Source organism: Mus pahari, chromosome 11, assembly GCF_900095145.1.
Source record: "Mus pahari chromosome 11, PAHARI_EIJ_v1.1, whole genome shotgun sequence".
Lineage (NCBI taxonomy): Eukaryota > Metazoa > Chordata > Mammalia > Rodentia > Muridae > Mus > Mus pahari.
In genome coordinates, this window is record NC_034600.1 from 9,725,086 (window position 1) to 9,742,938 (window position 17,853).

Consider the following 17,853-nt stretch of genomic DNA (forward strand, 5'->3'; position numbering starts at 1 on the left):
AGGGAGGGAGGGAGGGAGGGAGGGAGGGAAGAAGGAAGATCTTTGCTTGCTGATGGCTTCTAACTGTACCACTGTCCTGCCTTCCTCTAGACATATTTCCTATCTCAGGGCTTTATCTTTGAAGAGAATATAGATCTGCTTCAAAAGGATAGGGGCTCTTCTTTCCCCGATGTGCTGCACGGTGCTTCCATACTTCCTGGCCATCTCTAGCCAACCTGACAGGGTGGGAGTTGGGGAGGAAAGCAGAATTGCCACAGTACATTTCTGTCCTCCTTCCCACTGTGTGCTGGTACTGTGACTGCTCTCACACTCTGATTGGAGGATTTTAAGTAGACTTAATAAATAGCAGTTTTCTGTCACTGAATCATACCATTATGGAAGTGTTGCCCCAAAGATATGAAGGCTAAAAACAGGCCTACACCGAGTTTTCCCTTACAGAAAGAATTTTGGAAAATGAAGTTTATCAATAAATGTATTTCTGGACTGAGCATTTATATAGACTGGAGTACATCTGTGGAGCAGTTTGTGCTGCCCATTTGCATGAGTCACCTATGGTGTGCTGTATGCCCCATCTGCTGCTTTTCTTTACTCCTCAAAATGATACTAGCATTGAGGTACGTTTTATCATGTCCATCGATTGTCTCATAATAAGCACAGAAGATAGTCAAAATGATTTATTTAAGGTATCTTTTCTAGACATGGCTAAGCAGTATCTGAACCCATGGAATCCATCTTCAGTGTCCCTGAATTTAGTGCTTGTGTGATAACGTTTAGTTCATAAAACCAGGAAATGTGCATGTGAAGTGTGAACTGTGGGAGCTGAATATGATTCTGGTCTGAACTTCCTGCTGGACACTTTTGTCTTCACATTTCATGAACTGAAGTTTGTATAACTCGTTATCACCAGAGGGGTCAGTGCCACGGAGGACAGAAGGAAACCTTGAATGCTAGAGCAAAGGAGTTGTCGCTGTCACTGACATAACAGAAGAGATGGCTGACTAGAGCTTTGGTGCACAGCTTGGAATGCCGTTTGATAGAGACTATCCAAGAAGAAGTAGATGTGACAAGAGAGGATATTGTGGGGTAGGGAAGTTCACCAAACACAAAGCTCTATTCATGAAGAAATACTGCATAGGGCTACAGAGAAAGGGCAAGTAGTACGCTCTTAATACACTTCAAACTTTTGAAACTGCTTAATATTAATTCTTAACCAGCATATCTCTAGAGGGAGCTAATCTATCTTTGTACACATATATTGCTAAAAGACACCACAAACCCCAGTTGCACTACTAAATGCAGCGATGATGTGTATCACACAGTAGTTGTGATACTTGCATTTATAAATCGAAGTTATGCCAAACTCTAATCTGAAGGAACATGAATTGCTTGATTTCCTTTCAGTTATTCTTTTCTGTACAAGAAATTCACATGCTGTAACCTTCAGTACATATGTATAACATATGTTATAATGTAAAACTAAGGCATGCCTTTTCTGATGAAAGACTTTGAAAATATTATTCTCCTGTTTAAAGCAGTCTCTTAAATGTGCCTTTGGTTCTGCACATGCATACAAAGCCTGCACATGTGCATCTACACTCCCCTCCACTCAGCCCTCAGTGTCCTTTCAGGGGGTCCTCTAGACTTGAAACTGTGAGGACTAGTTAGACACCTGACTGCCAGTAATGTGGAAAGGTAAACTGTGACTCCTTTCATGTTAAAGTTAAGCCATCCCAGATCAGAACTCCTGCCCTTAGGTTGGGAGTACTCTTTGGGGGTTATTTAATTCCCCAAATCTGAGACCCAAAACAAAAGACATGCCAAAGACATCCCAGCAGGATGTCCTTAAGAAGCCATCTTCTTCCTGTCCTCAATTCAATCAGGACAGACCTCTGCTACCATTTAACTTAAATTACATTAACCTTTCCATGTCTTTGATTCTTTGACAGTTTCATATATATGTGTAATGAGTTTAAGTAGTTTTCATTCCAGTTCCCTTTTTGAGTACCCATCACAACCAGTCTCGCCCCTGTGTCCATGGCTTCCATTAATGGGTGACACGTTTAGTTTAAGTTATATGCAACAGCATGGGAAGGAGCACCGTCTCAGTGGCTACACCACTAAAGAAAGTAACCCACTCCCTCCCCAGCAACTCTAAACAGCCAGGAATCTCTTGGGGAGAACCTCTCCCCTGTCCATTGATGAAATGTCACTGGGTCTAGTCTTGTAGAAAACCACAGCTTCAGTGATCCCATGAACACAATGGCCATGTCACAGTGTTTGAGGTTTATTTTCTGGGATGGAAAAAAAAAAAAAATCTCATTGTAAAGTTCCAGGAGAATTAAATCTTGGGAGAACGCTTAAGTTTCTAAGTACTGAAGGGAAACTGAACCTCTATAACAGTATGAAACCTCTAGATCTGTGCAGGGATTTGTGAGAAGAGTATCAGATACGGGCTGTGGGGAAGCGTGTAAAGTGAATTAGGTGTCAGAGAAGGCCTGTGGTTCCTGGAAGAAGACAGCAGCCCTGCAAAGGGTCTGACTTTATGTGAAAGAGAAGCAAGGGCAATCATTGCTGACCCAGGCCCAAGATGCCAGATGATCTTATGCTCTGACAAGGTCAGTCTGACCACGGTCGCTTAAAGTTTTAAACTTCCTTGGAAGAAAAAGCAGGAGTAAGTGGGCTTCCACTTCATTTCAGCCCCATCAAAATTGGGAATAATATGAGCCCAAATACAGATGGCATATGATTTTGATCTATTCAATGTACTTGTTATTAGTTAAGCTGATTAAACAGTTGTTAGACTAGAAATATACAAAATAGTGAAGTTAATGCAGATTACTTTACATTGAACCTAAGTTGAAAGAACTATGACTGGATAGCTGGGTAGAATTAAGAAGAGGAAAGTAAAGTGGTCTGATAAAATACCATGTACACCAAAATCAATTTAATTCATAAAATAATTTCCTTTTAATATGTATTATTGAGTTCAGAACTATAAATTTTATAACACTCTTAGTTATGAGTTTTGGATCCTAACTGGTTCCTGTCTTATGTCTTAGCGTGTTTTTATTTGTCTTTGTCGTTTTCAACATTCCTTACTGATTTGCACTTGAGTCACTTTTTAATTATTTTTTAAACTCCAAATACTATTAGAGTTAATTAGATATGCTTTTATAACAAGAATATCATATATTGCTGAGAAGCATCCATTGTGATATGTGTGTGTGTGTATCATATTACTGAGAAGCATCCATTGTGATATATGTGTATATTGTGTGTGAGTATATGTTTATGTGGTATATACATACACAAATATATGCAACAACACACATCTACTACCAGACCACAGTTTTCCTGACTTCATATCTGTGAGACCTATGCTCATTTTCCTAACAGGTCTAGGGGTGTTTCCTCATCCCAGATATGGAAAATAGCATGTTTAATATAAACTGCAGTGTAGTTATAAATAAATGGGAAATAAATCAATATTCTATACTAATGAATACATTATTTGCTTTAAAATGTATTGACTAGTTTTTAGATATAAATATCAACTGTAACTTTGCCATTTTTTGTAGGGAACAGAGGAACCCCCAAGTGTTTGAACTCCTGGATGGATGTGCATTGTTGACATGAGCCATCCATATCAAGGACCAAAGTCTGAGTGAGACTCATTAGAGATCAGTAAAGCCCTCCCCCATGGTGAGGCATAGAGGGGTGGCAGAACCTTCCTTTAGTCTTGGAGCAAATGTGGATATTGTGAGCACAAAGTACCCACTGTGGCTCTTCCCCAGACATTTACAGTCTGAAGACTGCTGTCCTCCAGAGGCTTTCTTCCAAGATGAGCTAAACTTGCCTTCTTGCCTTAACTGTTCACTGGCCTTGTATCTGTCATTTCTTTGTTCCTTAACACCCTGTTAGGTTAATGCTTAGAGTTGTATGAGGACATGGCAGTACATAGCATATTAAGCCATAGAACATTAGGATGTTAACTATATGAGATATTAAACTCTTTATCACTTCTGTTGAACTATTAAAACATTCTGAAGTTGTTCCGAACTAAAATGAGATATCATTGTTTCTTTCTAAAAGGCTGTTATAGATATTGAATTGATCTTAAGTGTGATTGTCCAAAGGGATTGCTTGGAATCATAAATACCCATAGTTCATCTAGAATGTGTTAACCTTTGAGATTGCAGGGCCTAGTTGTTTCTTAGAGATTAAGGGTCCCATTGAGATGCTCATGAGAGCTATGGATCATTGCCTAAAAGAGTACTTCTAAGTTATATGAACATAATTTTTCAGTGTTACCTGAATGGATTTAATTAAATACCGTTATGTCCATCTTAGATGGGCATGTAGAACTTCAGTGGTATGTCTTTTTCCTTTTCAGATTTCTAGAATACCAGCGCACTGCTACGTTATAAATGACATTCTATTAACTTATTTTCCTGCCGCTCTGCTACACCCATTCCTTGCCTCACTCTATTCTATCTAACATCTGCTTCTTAAACATTCCTGATCTAGTTTCCTAGGTAGTTGTTTCCACTGCAACTTCCCAGTGTCTTTGCAGTAACCACACAGCACTGTGGAAGTGAAGAGGGAAGGGAGAAAGACTGCACCAGCAACACGCTGAATAGTGGCTTTGAAAAGAAACGGCAGCCACACAAAGTCCCACCAGTCTGAATTTTTTGAAACAGAAGTAAATTGACTTATTAAGATTTGTTTTATTGATTCACTGCCATCTAAAGGATCAAATATTTTAGATTCTTTGGCATGGGGTCCATCACAGATGAATCTTTAAGTTTCCCAAATTGCTCTTTAAGTTCTTTGGGAATTTGGATATTCTGGACTTCTAAATATGAACTATCAAATTGATTTTTATTTGTTTTCGTTTTTGTTTTTTTGTTTTGTTTTTTGTTTTTCGAGACAGGGTTTCTCTGTATAGCCATTGCTGTCCTGGAATTCACTCTGTAGACCAGGCTGGCCTCGAACTCAGAAATCCGCCTGCCTCTGCCTCCCAAGTGCTGGGATTAAAGGCGTGGGCCACCACGCCTGGCTCAAATTGATTTTTAAACTGCAAAATTTTATAGCACTATTTGGCTGTATCATATTGAACTAGAATATGATGTGAAGAACATCAAGTGTGTAAAGTTTCTGTCAGCTAGATGGTCCCAGGTCATTCATCTAGCAGCTCCGTGTCCTTCCCGTTCCTAGAATCTTAATCCCCAGACAGTTAGCGTTTGTACCAACTCTGTTGCCTGTTCATCTCTTAATTTTATTTCAAAAATGGCTATCAAGATTTAATGTCTTCAGATAACTAAGTAAATTTGCATATGTTAGCAACAACCATAATAAAACCCAGATCCAAAAATTTTTAGATTACCAGAAAATGTTGTTCAGAAAATTGTAACTTTATCAATTGTCTAACCCTCTGTATGTTTTCATGTTTAGGAAATGAGAGTAAAGGTATGAAATTTCTTCCTTAGCCGGATGGATTTACTAGTGTGGGATTGTTAAAAATAGATGATGTTAATGTATTGTTTAATATTCTAGTGTCAATAGTGGTCCAATTAGAAAAAAATTTTTTTAAGGTAAAGAAAGTAGATACCCATTAGGATGAAACATTTAAGTGGAGTGTTATATGCCTTAATGGTTATAGACATTGCTAGAGCAGGGGGGTGTTTTTATGTAAGTCTTTGGTACTGCATATCAATATCAATTGTAGTAGCTCATTATTATATGAGCAGAAAATACAGGTACACCAATATACACAGGTATAGGTGCAAAATGCTTCCAAGGTAACATTAGCAGTGAGTCGAATGCGTTTATGTCGTGCTCATTAATAGACATGGAAATGTAGAGTTTAATCTCAGAGAAGAATTGATTTTGAGATACTTAGTTCAGAATATGACAAGTATCATCTGTCTAGACATGTGGCTTACGGTGTTCTCGGCGTGAGCTCTTTACCATTTGCAGCTCTCCCTTTTGTTAAGTGCACTATTATGTTTCTGATGGACAATTCATTGAAATTAAACACAAATGGTAGAGAACAGAAAGTGCCCTTTTTCTTCAGTATGGGGTCATTGGTGGAAAGAAGTACAGCATTATGACAGAACATGGGCTTTAATTTTTTTGTTATATTTTATATATTAATATGCCACATCAGGGTATCCAGTATTCACAGATTGAAATAGCTTTTGCTTCTTTTGATTCTACAATTTTTACTTTTTCATTTCCTTATCTGGCTGACCACTGAGAAAGTAGTCAGTGTCTTCAGGCCAGGCAAATTCCTTCAGAATTATAGATGTTACATTGGACAGAGACAGTTAACGTGTAATAATTTACCAACATAAAGAAATGTATCAGAACTCAAAATAGCATCAGGAGAGTGAATGAGAGAGAGAGAGAGAGAGAGAGAGAGAGAGAGAGAGAGAGAGAGAGAGAGTGTCAGTCAGTCTAAATCATCGAGGAATTGTGTAGCCATGGTAAAGAGCAGGCTAGTTAAATTGGAGAACTAAAGCAAGATGCTTTTCTTCACCAGTGTGCCACCACCTGAAAATTAGTTGAAGACAGTCCTGAGTAGCTAACAGTGAGCCCCAGGTGCTAACTTCCCTGAAGCACTGAAATGGGAAGTGATGGAAGAAACTTAGAAAAGAAACCCCCAGGGATTCCCCTGTGATTCCTTTAATCCTTGAATTGTCAAGCCACATGGAAAATAATAGAGCTGTGTCGTTCCAGGACTTAAGTAGTATTAGCTTTTTGAAAGAAAATGTTGGCCTTTTCATATCCATGGACAGGAATAGGATATGTATTCAAATAGAAAGGAGTAACTTGGAACCAAAGATGCACGTCTTTTTTTTTCATTTCTAATATAGTATTGTCTATGACTAAGCGGGCTTTATTGGGAAGAAAAATTAGAGTCAATGGTTTATTTTGTTCTTTTTAAAACAGATGATTCAACGAGAAGCAGATGTAAAAAGTAAGGTGACTGCTGTGGCATTGACAGACTCTGTTCACAATGTGTGGCATCAAGAAGCTGGCAAAACCATCCGAGAATGGATGAGAGAGGTGAGGCATGGCTTGGTTTGGTGCTGGGATGAATGGGCATGAGCCTTTGTATTTGGAGACCCCAGCAGCTTATATTGCTGCCCAGCCTGCATTCTCTAGAGACAGAACACTCAGAGTGAAAAGTCTAGATACAGTTAAAATAATAATAGGAACCTTCTTCAGAAGAACAATACTTGCGAAAGCATCCTTTCCTCCATTACTGAATAGAATATTATGCATGTATACACTGTGCATTAGAATTTTACCTGATAAGGTCTTGATATTACAATTTATATTCCCCAATGTTCAATTTTTCTCGCTATTTATTATTGCAGCTGCTTAATTACAAGAAAGATGTTTCATGTGCACTCAGTCTTGTCTCTTTTTTTTCTGGAAATACGATCAGGATTTGCCACTATGAAAGTGGTTGGCTAAGTACTGCCATAGGGCTGGAAGTGGTAAAAAGCTGACTGCTCTTACAGATGTTTGAGCTGGCCATTGCCCCACCTACATCTGGGCAAGCTGTTTATTGCATGTCCCTGGTGACTCTGAAAACTAACCAGAATCTACTCCTCAACATGGCCCATGTCTTTTTCTTCAGTCCATTATTCAGCCCATTGATCCTATTACAGATACCAGTTGAAAGTCCTTTCTATTTACATTACCTTGCTGAGACCATAAGAATTTGACATGAGCCACATGGTAGAATATCAGTAATGATCATATAAGTCAGTAATCACTCAATTATGGTACTTACTCCTGGGCATTCTTTTCCTGTTAGATGTTCTTTATTAACATCAATCTAAGTAACAAATAAGCACATGCATACACATACACAGATATACACACACCTGTGCACACACAGATGCATTCACATAAACCTACACACAAAAAAGTTAAAATATTTGTAAGTATCCCCCTCCTAATAAAGACATTTAGTGAGCTGGAACAATCTATGAACAGTCCCGCTACAGAAGATGGTACTTCTGTGTTCATATACTTTTGATTAGCTTCATTATTATACCAAATAGTGGCCTAAATTTAGAAGTAAAACAGTGCCAGCAATTGCTTAGTCATTCTTATTATATTAAAGAGTGCTAATGTCATGGTTTTATTTCATAAGCAACAATTTAATGTGATAAAGTTGTTTGTATTAAACATTTTTTTTTTACCGGAAACCGCTTAAATATTTCAAGCCTATCAATTTAGCAAACAATAGACTGAGAATTAAATGTGTACATTAAATAATTATAAAATAACATTTTCTAATAAAGAAGGCTTAAAGATGGCTACATTAGTAGTCTCCTGAAAGGAAACCTGCCCTCTGCTAAAGGCTCTTGTCATACCGTGTCCCAGTACAGTCCATGCTTAATGTGTGACACGCCTCGGCCATAACCCTGGCCTGAAGTCTGTAGCACCCTCTTTGATACCCTTTGACCCTTAGGATAGGCCCTAGAGACATGGCATGGTCATGTCTGAGGAACAAAAACTCCATCAAAAATTAGCCTTTAAAGCCATAGTTATTTATAGCTTATGTGAGGCTTATTAATAAATGTGAGTAAAACCTAGACTCAAGCAATAAAGGAAGCGTCTCTAATACCTTTTTTTCTCTTCAGATACACCAGATTTTACATTCTTCTTAATAATACTTTACTAATTGTTTTAGAATTTCATAGAATATATGTTGATTACTCTTTGTCTCTCTCTGTGTCTGTCTCTGTCTCTGTCTCTCTCTCTGTGGGAACCTGCACTTACATGACATACACATTAAAGGTTTTTATAAAAAGATTGATTGATTGATTGATTGATTGATTGATTGAATGTATATGAGTACACTGTAGCTGTCTTTGGACACACCAGAAGAGGGCATTGGATTTTATTACAGATGGTTGTGAGCCACCATGTGGTTGCTGGAACTTGAACTCAGGACCTCTGGAAGAGCAGTCAGTGCTCTTAACTGCTTAGCCATTTCTCCAGCCTCACATTAAAATTTTTAATGTAAAATTGTATTTCATGACAAGATGGATCAGTGGGGGTAAAAATGCTTTCTGCACATGACAACCTGACTTCAACCACTAGATTCTATAATAGAAGAAAAGAACCCACTCTTGAAAGCCCTCACATGCCCAGTGTGATTGACTTCCACACACACATACACACGCATGCACATTCAATAAACTAAAAATTAAGATAAAAACAAAAATTATTTTCATGTCTACTCAAATGTTGTCCAACCTAGGCACAAGACGAAGCATGTCACTCTTCACTGTGGCCATTAGGCACTTTCTGTTCCTGTGACTAGTCCCCAGATGAAGCATGTCACTCTTCATTGTGGCCATTAGGCACTTCCTGTTCCTGTGACTAGTCCCCAGACTATGGGTTTTACATAGATGAATTCTCAACCACAAAACTACAAGATCATAATCACAGCATAAGAAATCTTTTACATTGAAATTCCTTTTTTTATTTTATTTTTTACACTCCATATTTTGTCCCCCCCACCCCGATCCGCCCTCTGACTGTTCCACATCCCATACCTCCTCCCCCTACCCCCATGTGACCTCTAAATTCCCTGGGCCCTCCAGTCTCTTGAGGGTTAGGTGCATCATATCTGAATGAACACAGACCTGAAAGTCCTCTACTGTGTGTTGGGGGCCTCATATCAGCTGGTGTCTACTGTCTGTTTAGTGGTCCAGTGTTCGAGAGACCACAGGGGTTCAGATTAATTGAGACTGCTGGTCCTCCTACAGAATCACACTTCTTCTCAGCTTCTTTCAGCCTTCCCTAATTCAACCAAAGGGGCCAGCTGCTTCTGTCCATTGGTTGAGTTCAAATATCTGCCTGACTTTTGCAGCTGCTTGTTGGGTCTTTGGGGGGGCAGTCATGATAGATCCCTTTTTATGAGCGCTCCATAGCCTCAGTAACAGTGTTAGGCCTTGGAACCTCCCCTTGAGCTGGATCCCACTTTGGGCCTGTCACTGGAACTTGAGTAAACATTCTTTTTTTTTTCCCCGTTTGGACACGGTGATATGTGAGGTAAGTGATCCATTCCAATACTCTGGCTCTACTGAGGACTCCTCTCTTCATGTTTGCTTAATGTGACAAGTGAGTGCTACACCAGAGTCTCCTAGTAGGACTGCTGGTACCTGTGCTGTAACTTACCTTCTTGACTACATCAGAGACTGAGATTCAGGAGACTCACAGCACATCACTATGGTTGAAATTCAGCCAGTTTTCCAACCGTGTAACCACCCAGAATACCCCATCCCCTGTGAAGAACTAAAATTAAGAGGATAATTGGGGAAATAAGGAGAGGAAAAAAAAACCATTAAAACAATTTGAAACAAATTTGGTTTTTCAACCATAGAAACACATCTCAGGAAAGTACATGTGAGAAGGTAAGCTTTAACACAGATTAAATACATAAGAAAGCTCTGTATGTCTTTATTTACATATTGCAAAGTTTATGCCACTTTATTTCACTTTTTTCAATAGCAAACATTTTTAACTTGTACCTGCTTTCTCTATACTCTTCCCAGTGGAACTACAGTGCCCCATGTGGACAGCATGGACGTTCCCCTGCCCCTCCCTGCCTGACCCCCTCCCCACCCTTCAGGCTAGGTTTCTTTTCTTTCCAGTCGTAAGCAGGGATTGCATGAGGTGTTCAACATCTTCATGTTAACTATGTACTGCTTCACTTGTCCCTGATTTTCTTGCATATGAGATCAAAGCTTTCAGCATGTTCTAAAAGAACTAAAATTTCAGAATCATAAAATGGTACCCTGTATTTTCCTTTCAGTCTCTAAACCAAAGGTGATCTGTTTGTTTTTTAATGGACATAAGGTTCATTTGGCTCAGCTTTATTAGTCAAGGTGAGTGAGAAAAATGATTAATTGCCTACAGATTATAATGTGCCATCACTTTTATTAATACTAGAAAATTCTGTAAGACATAGTTTTACATGTGTGAGATGTAGGTGATCAGTATTAAGACTGACATATCACCTGGGTAATAGCCAACTTTCATCAGATTTGGAGGCACTAGTAAGATGAATAATAATTAAAATATAGACCTAATCGCTGCCTGTCTGTTGGTAGTGCTAATTGCTGTCACTGAAAAGACTGAATTGTTTAAAAAAAGGGGGAGAGAAAGAGAAAGTCATTCTTCATTGAAGCTATCTCCCTGTATCATAGGAAGCCTATTTTTAGTACCTATAGAAGTCATGATTTTTTAATTTATTAGGGGCTGTGATGAATGATAAAACAAATCATCCATTTACATATCTTGACACTGCTTTGGAGAATACTTATTTCTTACAAGCGAGTGTCACATTGTATATAAAAGCTGGCTAATTGTGTGCTAATCTTCTGCATTATCTAGAATTCTCTGAAGTGGTCTTCTATCAATGGTAATATTAATTGTACTTATTTCAAATGTATGAAATATCTTCTAAATCCTTATTTCTTTTATAATTCATATTCCTCTTATATTGTCTGATTTTACATTCAGCTGCTAATTAAGATTAGGAGTGCACATTATAGAATATATATCCATTCTAAACTATCAAGCTTTTGTCACACATGAAAAATAGTAATATTTTATCTGTTTTAAATATAAAAAGTGTGAAAGCATTTAAGAACATTACTAGATGTGTTTGTTTTCATGGTTTTTTCCAACACAGTTCAATAGCTTCATTGATCCACTGTTTCTTACAAAAATCTGCCATGCTTTGTGAGCCTCACTTTCTAATCTCATACAGCAACCCTTCCTTTATATTATCGCTGCTCTCTCTGGTCCCAGAACAGTAGGGTTGCCTTGACAAATCTATTCAAAAGCCATTCCTCGGCCTTTATTGGTGGGGACTGGGGCCTTTGAAATTCTCTCCTCACTGCAGCACAGCTGACATCTTCTTCCAGACAGAATGAATTAAGGAAATACAATAAGACACTTGATCTACCAGTCAAGGACCCTTCCTCAGTGAGAACAGATTCCATGGTGCACAGCCAGTCCAGTAAGCATCGAAAATGCACAGGACATACTGTTTACCAGAATAGCAGTCACAGATTTTTCTGACATGATTGATGGAAGAATTTCTTTTAAAATAAACTCTTATCTGTGGAAATTCTTTGTGTGTGTGTGTGTGTGTGTGTGTGTGTGTGTGTGTGTTGTGAATATTTCTAAAACTATATAATCACATCTTTAAACCAGTATTAGGTATTTATTTACATGTATGAAAGAACTAGAATGTTATTTCATTTATCTGAGTTGCCAGTCACCATCACCTGCACCGTCACTGAGTATTAATGTTGAAGTTTTTTGTGTCCTCACATAGAGCTACAGTTCATCAGGCTGTATTTGTATATAATTTTGATATAGTATTCATTGAAGTGGGTCAGAGTAAAAATTGAAAGGAATTATAGGCCAGAATTGAGGCCTTTACATCTAACTTTTCTTAGAAATATATTGCACCATAGTTTACAGGTTATGTGTCTTAGCATCAACACAGACTATTTGCTGAATTATGAAAGGTAAAGTTTTCTATAGTCATTAATAACTACTGACTATTTAAATAAGTAAAATAATTTAAAATGTATAAAATATAAATATACTACTGATTTATTTTATAGGACAAATTTACCTCTTCAATGTAAAAATGTAGCTTTCTCTTTAATTATGTTATCAACATTGTGTCTGTTACATTGCAGAACTGTTGCAACTGGGTCTCCAGCTCAGAACCATTAGATACATCGGTGGAGTCAATGCTGCCTGACTGTCCCAGAGTGTCTGCAGGTATATGTTTGACGAAAAGGGGTGTATACATAAAAGGCATACTGGCGAAGTGTAGAATTCTGTTTTTTGTGAATTAAATACATTATTGCTCTACCTCAAATTGTTTATAATATATTCCATAAGTCTGAAACAATAGAAAAACTTGGTTAAGTAGCTTAAAATGCTTACCAACAAACATGTCAAGAATAATATAAAGACCTTCTGTTGGCACTTAGGGAGATGAAACTGTGCTAAAAGACAAGAACTCAGTAGCCATGTAGAATTTCAGAAAGATGTTTGTCTCTGAGTACCAATCCCATAATGTCAGTTAGGCATATGATCTAGAGAAAATGTATTTTCATGCAAATATTTTTAAGTGGCCCTTGTATGTGAATCCCTATTGGATTTGGATGTAGGAAGTTATTCAATGTGGCATCCTAGGCAAAAGGAACAGCGTTGGAAGGAAGAGAGACAAAATGGTTCTAAAATCATTAAGAAATAGTAAAGGCAAGCATGTTCTGCCCATTGAAAGAGGAAAGGCAGTAATGCATCCAGAAGCAGCTGGACTCTGGGACATGGTAGGGCGGTGTTAATTTCTTTTGTATCTGAGTATCTAGGTAGAAAGTGACATTATATTTGTCATTGCTTTTTTATTTTGGCTTTTACAGCTCCCAATAATTCTCTATGATAACACAGAGTGAGCAGTAGTGATAACTAGTGACAGCAGCTGACTTGCTATGGATATGAATGCTAGAAAAGAAACAGGAATTTGGAACAGTGACTATTCCATGTCTCAGTCATAGATGACAGCTAATCACCAAGTGAATGTGTTTATTATTTGAAGGAAACCATTTGGTGACTGGTTCAAATTGTAGGTGATAAACTGCTGATAGTTAAATATCACTCTCATTAACACATTAACTGAAATTCACTGTTATTACAACGAAACTTTTTGTTTGTCAGTCAAGGTCTAATCAGAGAAATAGAACTACCAAGGGGTATCTATGCTATAATACATTTGTATGTGTACGTTTTACAACCTATTTGGTTGCTTATGGTAGCTATAGGCTAAGAAATCACAGAGCTAGCAAATGCTGACTCAGTACACCTGGGGAGATGGCAAAGTTGGTTTCCTGAGAGCCACTGGACACATTTTTTTATCAACCAAACAAAATAAATTCCTTGTTTTATATGAGATTCTACTTAAATATACATCCTATCATGTGTGTTGTTCAAATTCATGCCCAACAGCACTGTAATTCATGCCTGTGCATGGCTTACACATACATTTCTTCATAGCATGTGTCACAGCTGTCTTGAATGAAAGAATATCAATTTGACAGTCTCATAACACCATATTCAAGGTATCATTTGAAATGTGAAATCAAAACACAAACATGTGAAAAACATAATACTAAACAGTCCATGAAAAGCCACTTGTTTACAGTATTAAAATTGAAACAAGAAGATAGACCTGGGTCTTGTTGAAACATATGAATGATGATCCAAACTTTAGTAACTGTGTATGTATGTAACGACTACAAATGTAGCATAAATGTTGATTTGGGGTTATCAATAAGTTGTAGTGAGCAGATGAGATCAAAAGTCTAAGATACAGAAAGAATTAAGACATTATTTTATCAGTATAGATGACAGATCTTTTTTCCTTTTACTGATATTTGACTAGAGCTAGTTAAACAGGCTTTTCAAGGGCAAAAATTTGCATTTGATGCTGTGACTTTAGGACCTAGAACAGATACTTACAGAAGTTTGATATAAAGTGGAAAAGAACAAAAAGGGACTAGAACTCATAAGAGCTAGCTTCCACAAAGATGGATTCATTTTAGTGAATCTTGCTTGTGTTTTCTGTGGTATACATGTCCTATGGAATTCCATGCCCCTTGTTATGGACTTAAATACACACATACTTGCTCCCATAGACAGAGATGCTAAAGGAAAAGCAGAGCAAGTCAGAACAGAGGCTCCTAGCTGCTGCCTACCACTGCAACATGTGTCCAGATGCTGTATGCTAGGAATGGCTTCTGCTCTGTAGCGTATGATCCATGACTTACCCCACCCCCAAACACACACACACACACACACACACACACACACGCACACGCACACATGCACACACACTCCCTTGTGTGCCTTCTTAATTAGAACCATAGGAAAAAATTATAAACTATCATTCAGCCTAGACAAATTTATAGTTTTACACTCATTTTCATCTTCTTAATATATCATTTAATCTAGTAGATGGTTCATATCTGTAACCCTTATACTTGACTTAGATAGGAGGATTACAAGTTCAACGAGAGTCTAGATTAGTCCTTGAGTAAGAAAGTGAGCTCCAGGCCAGCCTGGGTCCCACATATGGGATATATGTATACATGTGATGTATATCCATACCAAAATAAAGAAAAAATACTACTAACTTCTTAAATCTTTGGAACTGTTCATGTAACTGGTATTTACAATCATCTTCTGTGTATTCAGTACCTGTAGCCTTTCAGCTGCTTAGTATTCTTCACCTAGTTCATTGATATACCCCTTTGTTCCTGGAAGGTCTCCTGCCTAAATTAGAGTTTTATAATCTCCTATTGAATATAATTGCAGGAAGTACTATATAGAATTTCAGAATTGCTGGTTGTCTTACTTATTTGTCTATTGCTCTGATGAAACTCCATGACCAAGGCCAGTTACATAAAAATTTGTTTATTTAGGATTTTCAGTTACAGAGGGTTAGAGCCCATGATGGTGGAACAGAGTCATGGTGGCAGGAACAGCTTAGATCTTACATCTTGACACTCAAGTAGGAGGCTAGAAGGTAGAGAGGGGCAGAAAGAAGGGAAAGGTGCAAGTCTTTTGAAACCTCAAAGTTTTGAAAACACAGTGACACACATCCTCCAACAAGGCCATATCCCCTAATTCTTCCCAAACAGTTCCACCAACTGAGAAACAACTATTCAGATATATGAGCCCATGGGAACCATTCTCATTCAGACCACCAAACAGATAAATTCTTCTTTACCTATTATATAGGAGCAAGTCTGTTTTCACTTGGAAATAAGAATATGTCATCCACATAGTAGAGTAACAACAATTTCCTGTAGTTTCAGAAATATTAGGAAATTAAAGTAGAAAGATAGTGGTCTCAGCCGGGCGTGGTGGCGCACACCTTTAATCCCAGCACTCGGGAGGCAGAGGCAGGCAGATTTCTGAGATTGAGGCCAGCCTGGTCTACAGAGTGAGTTCCAGGACAGCCAGAACTACACAGAGAAACCCTGTCTCAAAAAATTTTATTGGCCGGGCGTGGTGGCGCCCTCCTTTAATCCCAGCACTCAGGAGGCAGAGGCAGGCAGATTTAGATTTCTGAGTTCGAGGCCAGCCTGGTCTACAAAGTGAGTTCCAGGACAGCCAGAACTATACAGAGAAACCCTGTCTCGAAAAACAAAAAACAAAAAACAAAAAACAAAAAACAAAAAAAAAAGAAAGAAACAAAGAAAGAAAGAAAGAAACAAACAAACATAGATAGATGGTGGTCTCAATTTTCTATGGAATCCTTATTATTAATAGCAACTCACTATTCCTTCTTGTGGAGCCAAGGCTTTAAACCAGAAGAAACTGGAGTCACCACCAGAAGAGTGGGAAGCAGCAGTTTTATTAGAAGATCATTAGGGGTAACAGAGAGGTTAGACACTCTTCTATCCCTCATTCACACATCAATAGTAAATAGCTCTGTCTACTGAACACTGGTCTAGAGGATACTGTTTCAGCTCCACTGGGTGCTGTCACTCAGCAGGCATCATAACTGAATTTTTAAAAGGTATTTCCACTGTTTTATCAAGCTTGCTGTTGAGGGACAATAGGGAACATGGTAAGGCCATGGAGTGCTGGCAGACCTCAGGCTCCACCTTGTCTATCACAGGTCCTTCTGATAAAAACTAGCTGCTGTGCTACAAGCTGCTCTTTGGAGAAACTGGCATGGTGAGGAACTGGGGTGTCTCTGGATAAAAGCTAATGAGGACTTGAGGTCTTCCAACAACCACATGACTGACCTTGAAAGAGGATACTCTACAAGTTGAGCCATGAGTCAACTGCAGCCCCAGCTTGATTGTAGCCTTGTGAGAGATACCACCAAGATCACTCAGCTAAGACATGTTAAGATGTCTGACCCACAGAACTGAGATAAATGAGTACTGTCTAGGGGATGATTTATTACCCAGGAAGTGGTAATTAATGCTGCAGGATGAAACTTTGACTCTTGGAGTAACTGTACCCTGTGCAGCAATACCACGATGCACTTAAGTAAGTAATAGAGCCTTATGAGGTTCACCTTCTAATATTGAGGCCCTGCAGGGCAACTCTTTCTAGAAAGACATTTAAGTAGTCATTGAAGATCATCTGTTTCTACCTTTGCTCCACTCTCCACCCCCACTCCCCAGTTAGACTGGCTGTCAAAGTATTCACCTATTTTTTTGAACATTTTCCCCTCCCTTAAAGAAGAACTTGCTCCTCTGTGACAACTTCTTAAGGGATTGAGTCCAGAAAAAATTCAGAATATTTCTTGCCAGATGCAGCAACAGGAAAATCACAAGTTCAAGGGCAGGCAGGGCTGCAAAGCAAGCTCTTGAGCAGGCTAGACAGCCTGAACATCATAGCAATAGTCTTGCTCAGGGCTGGGTGTGGAGGGATTTTATATATTCTCAGTAGTACACATGCATATAGTCTTCACATAGTAAATACTTAATGAGTTCTGGGTACTATTGGGGGCCTGAAAACAGAGCATGTAGTAGATAGAGCCTACCTTAACCTTGGAGTTAAGCAAGCAAGCAAGGAGAAAGTGAGGGAGAGAGGGAAAGAAGGGAGGGAGGGAGAGAAAGGAAGGGGGGAAAGAAGAAAGGGAGGGAAAGAAGAGAGGGAGGAAGGGAGGGAGGGAGGGAAAGGAAAAAGGAAAAACAAAAGGAGAGGAGAGGAGAGGAAAGGGAGAGGGGAGGGAGAGGAGAAGGAGAGGAGAGGAGAGGGGAGAGG

At 38.5% G+C, this 17,853-nt stretch overlaps 1 protein-coding gene across 2 annotated transcripts in view; it reads left to right on the forward strand.

The window, feature by feature from the left end:
• Fam172a (family with sequence similarity 172 member A) overlaps window positions 1–17,853 on the forward strand; it is a 361,350-nt gene that overhangs the window by 217,635 nt on the left and 125,862 nt on the right. For both annotated transcript variants that reach the window (XM_029543911.1, XM_029543910.1), the window contains 2 exons: window positions 6,955–7,071; window positions 12,756–12,840. In XM_029543911.1, coding sequence (XP_029399771.1) covers window positions 6,955–7,071; window positions 12,756–12,840 — 202 coding nt within the window. The remainder of the gene's footprint in view (window positions 1–6,954; window positions 7,072–12,755; window positions 12,841–17,853) is intronic.